The following is a 6,341-nucleotide window of genomic DNA, read 5'->3' on the forward strand; positions in this document are numbered from 1 at the left end:
AGTCTCAAGTCTGCTAATTTAAGGAAAACTGTCAAGAAAGGCAAGTCTCTTTGGGAATTATTTATTAGAATCAACTAGACTCAAGACTAGTCCCTTAGCTCAGCCTATCACATCCCTCAGGATTTTCTTACCTTTAATGTAGACTCGAGGCAAAATGTTCTGGAATGGAGCAGCATGGAGCAAATCACAGACTTCCTCCTGAGACTGTGGGAAGGAGGGAGAAAGGGAGAGGGAGGGAGGAGAGAGAGTCATTCATTTTAATCTAAGAATTCTAACGTCCCTGGTGTTCCATGTGCTTGAGTACATGTGAGCACTGCTTTGCCTAAGAAATCTGAATGAAAGACTCCAAGGACCAACTGTGATGTTTGGTCACTGCCCTTGTTCTCTGTTCATCAAGATTTTTTCTGTAACACAGAAGTAGCTCTTTAAACCAAGGCACTCAGGCCTTGGCACTAAGGTCATATGGACTTCTTTGACAGTCTGGTGAAGCCTATGTACCCCTTCTCAGAATAATGCTTTTAAATGCATAAAATACATAAGATTACAAAGGAAATCAATTTTGTTGAAATATAGGGAGTCCCAAAAGTCTAAGACTGGGAGAAGAGAAATGATGCCCTCCCACCCCTCCCACTAAGAATGCCCTCTACAATTTAAAAAATATGTTTAAGAGAACCATTTCACAGATCCCAAGTCGAGAACCACTGCTCTAGTCAATCCACAAGCATTTATTAAGTACAATGTGACAGGTACTGTATGAGATGTTAGGGGTAAAAGAAACAACCCCCTTTCCCAAGAAGCTTACAGTCTAAGCAGTGAATTCAAGAGGAATATGGATCTGGCCAATGGCTTTTGGGGTGACACATCTTGGCTTTGGTCCCTTTTGGGAAAAGAGAATTGTCTGAGAAGTCAATGAGAATGACCACAGTTTCTGGATGTGTTAGCTTCTAGCCCAGCTATCTGAACAAGTCAGACATGGAAAGGAATATGCCACAATATGCAGAATTTCAAAGTGTAAAAAGTTGTTTTTTTTCCTTTGAAGATATCCTACATAAAACTGTAGTACCTAAGCTGGAAGGAAGCTTAGGGGTCATCTAGTCTAAACTGAGGCCCAGAGAAGAGAAATGATGCCCTCCCACCCTCCCACCTCCCCCCACCCACACCCCACTGGGGTCATACAGCAAGTTAGCAACAGAGTGACGGCTAGAATCTAGGTCTTCCTCATAATAGCATGCTATTTCTGTTAGGCCACATTGCCACCCCCTCCTTGGTGTCCCCATCCCTAGTATCCTATACTGGCCCCAAGCTGTACACAGCCCTTTCTTGTGGCTCTCCACCAAGATCTTGCTCCCTCAACTGGAACCCCATGCTTGAGAGCCTCCCTTCCATCCCTTTTCCTCTACTTTCTTCATTAGATTTACCATTCCTGTTTCTCATCCCTTTAGGATCTTGTGCCATTCATGGTAATAAGCCCAGTAAGTCTATTAGCATTAATCCTAGGTAGCACAAGGGAAGGTCAAGTGTCTTCATTTTGTTCTACATTCATTCATTCTCAGTATAATACCTCCCCAATGATAATGAGAGTGTTCTAAAGCCATATGGCAAAGAATCCAATAGAGTCTGGCAAACATTTATTATCTACTCTGTGCAAAGCACTGTTAGGTACTAGGGATGATACAAAGAAAAATTGAAATAATCTCTGTCTTTACATTCTGTTTGGTTGTTTAGTCTTTTCAGTCATGTCTGACTCTGACCCTTTTTGGGGTTTTCTTGGCAAAGATACTAGAGTGGTTTGCCATTTCCTTCTCCAGCTAATTTTACAGATGAGGAAACTGAGGTAAACAGGGTTAAGTGACTTCCTCAAGGTCACTCAGCTAGTAAGTGTCTGAGGCCAGATTCAAACTCAGATCTTCCTTATTCCAGGCCCAGTGCTCTATCTACTGAACCATCTAGCCATCCTTTTACTTGTACTAGGGGGATGCAATTGTGTTGACAAATGAGGAAATAGAAAATGTTGTAAGAAGAAAGAAAGGATTAGAAATAGGGGTGGGGTAAGATGTCAGAAAAGACTCCAGAGATAGGAGATACAGCATTACATTTAACTGAAAAGATGGGTCCATGAAAGAATAAAATACATATCTGAAAATGTGGGTGGAAGCCAGATTAGGAAGGACTTTAAATGCTAGACTGAAGAGTTAGTATTTTATACTTAAGACAATAGGGAAACACTAAAGATTTTGAGCAAGGGAGTGGTATAGTCCCACCTATTTGGGGAACAATTATGTAGCCGTTGTGTGTAGGATTAATCAGAGGAAGGAGAGGTTAGAAGCAGGAAAACAATTAAGAAGTTATTGCAAAATTCCAGGTGAAAGGTAATGTGAACCTGAACAAGACTCGTGATAGCAGGTGTGAAAATGTGAGAGACGTTGTGAAGGCAGAATTGACAAGTGGATGTAAGAAGGAGGGGAGAGAGGGAAGAATGAAAGCTGAGGCCAAGGTTGTGTCTGGAAGGAAGAGAGTGGCCTCCACATAAACAGAGAAACCTGGAAGAAGAGTTGGTTTATCAGGGAAAATAGTTCTACTTGGAACATGTCAATTTTTAGATACCAAAGAGGCTTCTAGGTAGAAGTATCCAGAAGGCAATTGATGATGCCAGACAGCTGATGCCAGTTTAGGAGAGATCAGGGCTACATATATAGATTTAAGAGCCATCTGTGTAGAGATGATAATTGAACTTATGGCAATAGACAAGAAAGAAGTAGAAAAAGAAGAGAAGACCTAGGATAGAACTTTGGGATATTAACCACGTGGACATTTACAACTGTATATACTACAAGCATGTCAACTTCAACAGGTCCAAAACAAAGCTCATCACCCTCCTCCCCAACCCTCCCCTTTCCTGAACTTCTCTATTACTTCTGAGGGCACCCCCACCCTCCCAGTCACCCAGATTTACAAACTCGGCTTCATTTTTTGGACTCCTCACTCTTACTCATCAATCTGCTGCCAAATTTCATTATTTCTACACAGCTATCTCCCTATATATACACTTATCACCTCTTCCTGGAATGTCGCAATAACCTTTTAAAAATTATTATTTTTAATTTTTTGGAATAGCCTTTTAATCGCTTGCCTTTACTCAAGTATCTGTCCACTCTTATACATTCTCTACTCAGCTGTCAAAGTGATTTTCCTAAACCATGGGTTTGACCATGTCAGGTCCCATACTCACCCATGACACTGCCTCCTTTCTTCCCCCATACTCGATAACCCTGACATTTAAACTTACCTTTCCAGCCTTATTCCACATTCCTACCCTTTATACATACAATAGTCTAGCCAAAATAATTTTATTTCCACCCCTACCCCCAATTATGGCATTCTCTTTCCCATCTCTGCCATTTCACTGACTGTCCCCTATGCCAAGAATACTTTCCCTCCTCACTTTTAGCGAGAATATGAGCTCCTGGGTATCCGGGATAATTTATTCTCTACATATGTGCCCTCACTGACTAGAACAGTGCCCCACATATAGTAGGTGCTTTATAAATGCTTGTTGTTCACTGGCTTTCCTTAAAACTTCAAAACTCAGCTCAAATTTATTCTTCTTTAGGAGTTCCTTCCCCATTCTTCCAACTGCAAGTGTCCCCCCCTCTAAGATTACCTTCCATCTACTCTTTATGTATCTGGGTACCTATTTTTATATATTTACTCTCTTCCATTAAGATGTTCCTTAAATGCTATCCACATTCTGAGAAAGAAATATGGGGTCTGAATGTAGATGGAAGCATACTATTTTCTTTCTCTCTTTTTTGTTTTGTTTTGTTTTTTCTTCCTCGTGGTTCATTCCATTGGTTATAATTCTTCTTTACAACATGACTATTGTGAAAATACGTTTAATATGACTGTGTATATAAATAGAGCTTATATCAGATTGCATGCCTTCTTGGGGAGGGGGAGAAAATTTAAAATGCAAAACCTTGTGGAACTGAATGTTGTGAATTAATTAATTAATTGAAAAGTTGAGGGCAGGGACTATTTTTTTCCTTTGTATCCATAATAAATACTTAATAAATCCTTGTTGACGGATGGATTGATTAGTTGAGAAGTAAGAGGGAGGTGAAAGAATGAGGCATTGAACTAAATGGTCTTTTCCAGGGGATTGACTTTGAAAAGGAGAACATATGTAGGACGATTGATTAAAGAGATAGCAGAGCTGAGCGAATGTGATTTTTTTTTTTAAGTACAGGGGAGACCTGGACATAAATTAAGGAGAAATTGAGTATGAGAGAAACAGAGGGAATGATAGAAAGGACAAGCTCCCAGAGGAGACGGGAATCAGCGGAATCAAGAGCACAAGGAAAAGGCAAGGAGAAGAGTCATCCCTTTCACAGAGAGAAGAGCACAATCAATCAGTCAATCAACAAGCACTTATTTTGCTTGGTACTGTGCATACAAAGAAATGCAAAAACAGTCTCTGTCCTCAAGGGTCTTATATTCTAATGAGTGAGACCAGATGAAAACAACTCTGCACATACAAGAGATATACAGTATTGGGGCGGCCAGGTGGCTCAGTGAGTAAGAGCACCGGCTCCAGTGTTGGGACGACCTGGAGATCGAATCCCAGGCTCAGACACTCAGCACCACACCCAGAAATAACTGGCCGGGTAACCATGAGCAAGTTACATAACCCTGATTGCTTAATAAAAAATAAAAAAATAAAAAAAGAGAGATATACAGTATTAATGGGAAGTAATCCCATAAGGAAGGCATTAGCAGTAGAGAGGATTGAGAAAAACCACTTGGAAAAACTGGGATTTGGGCTAAGTCCTGAAGGAAGCCAGAAAAACCAGGAGGTAGAGGTGAGGAGGAAGAGCATCCCATTTATGAGGGACAATCAGTGAAAAGGCAGGAGTCAAGAGATGAAGTGTCATTTTAGAGGAACAGAAAGAAGGCTATGTACATGGAGGAGAAAAAGGTATAAGAAGACTGGAGAGGCAGGAAGACAGCAGGTTGTGAAGGGCTTTAAAAGCCAAATAGAAGAGTTTCTAGTTGATCCTGGTGACAATAGGGAGCCATTAGAGTTTACTGTGTGTGTGTGTGTGTGTGTGTGTGTGAGAGAGAGACAGAGAGAGAGAGAGAGAGAGAGAGAGAGAGAGAGAGAGAGAGAGAGAGACAGAGAGAGAGAGAGAGAGAGACAGAGAGAGAGACAGAGAGAGAGACAGAGAGAGAGAGAGACAGAGAGAGAGACAGAGAGAGAGACAGAGACAGAGAGAGACAGAGACAGAGAGAGAGACAGAGAGAGAAAGACAGAGAGAGATTTTGGCAGTTAAGTAGAGGATCACTAGAGGGGGGAGAAGAGGTTAGGTTTGGGGAGGGAGGGAAGAAGGTGGGAGAGAAGAGAAAGGGGGAGCTCAAGGTACAAGACTTCGACTTTTCTCAGTAAAGTGGAAGGTGAGGTGATCTTCTGAGGGTGAGGGAGAGAAAAATAAGCAATTTAGTAGCTCTTTCCCAAAATAAGTAGGTAAGTAAGTAAAAAGTGAAAATTCTCTAAGAAATGAACGTTTGGAACAGCCAATGTGAGCAATAAGACAGAGAGTTAATCATACAAACTGCCATGTGCACTAAGGATCTCAAATTCGTCATGACCAAACTAGAACTCATCTTTTTCCCCAGACCCATTTCTCTTTTGGACTTCCTTATTACTGACCAGAGTACCACCAAATCCTTCGAGTCACCTAGGTTCTTAACATCAGCATCCTCCTCAACTCTCCACCATTTCTCATTTTGGTTGTTGTTGTATGGTCATTTCAGTCACGTTTGACTCTTTGTGACCTTATCTAGGGTTTTCCTGGCAAAGATACTAGAGTGGTTTGGCATTTCCTTTTCTAGCTCATTTTACAGATGAGGAAACTGAGGTAAACAGGGTTAGGTGACTTGCCCAGGGTCACACAGCTAGGAAATGTCTAAGGCCAGATTTGAACTCAAGAAGATGAGTCTTCCTGACTCTAGGACTGGCACTCTACCCACTGTGCCACCTAGCTGCTCCAACTATCTCTCATTACATATATCTAATTAGTTGTCAAATCTTATTGATTCTATCTCCACAACATCTCTCAAATATATAACCTTCTCTCTGCCCATACAGCCACCAACTCTAGTTCAGGACCTCATCATCTTTTGCCTAGATTATTATATGTCTCCTAATTGGACTCCCAGCTTCAGACTTTTCTCTTCTCCAATCCATCCCCCACAAAGCTGCCAAAGAAATTGTCTTTAACCTCAATCTGATCAAGTCACTTCCCTGCCTGCACTAAATAAACTCTAGGTTTTTGTTTTTTTTT

At 41.2% G+C, this 6,341-nt stretch overlaps 1 protein-coding gene across 1 annotated transcript in view; it reads right to left on the bottom strand.

Moving 5' to 3' along the window:
• Positions 1–6,341, bottom strand: part of CYFIP2 (cytoplasmic FMR1 interacting protein 2) — a 143,066-nt gene that overhangs the window by 13,450 nt on the left and 123,275 nt on the right. Inside the window, exon 28 of the mRNA XM_069102493.1 lies at positions 132–204. Within this exon, the coding sequence (XP_068958594.1) occupies positions 132–204 (73 nt within the window). The remainder of the gene's footprint in view (positions 1–131; positions 205–6,341) is intronic.

Source organism: Petaurus breviceps, unplaced genomic scaffold (assembly GCF_028583685.1).
Source record: "Petaurus breviceps papuanus isolate PSGF00001 unplaced genomic scaffold, PetGlider_PUasm1.0 551, whole genome shotgun sequence".
Classification (NCBI taxonomy): Eukaryota; Metazoa; Chordata; class Mammalia; order Diprotodontia; family Petauridae; genus Petaurus; species Petaurus breviceps.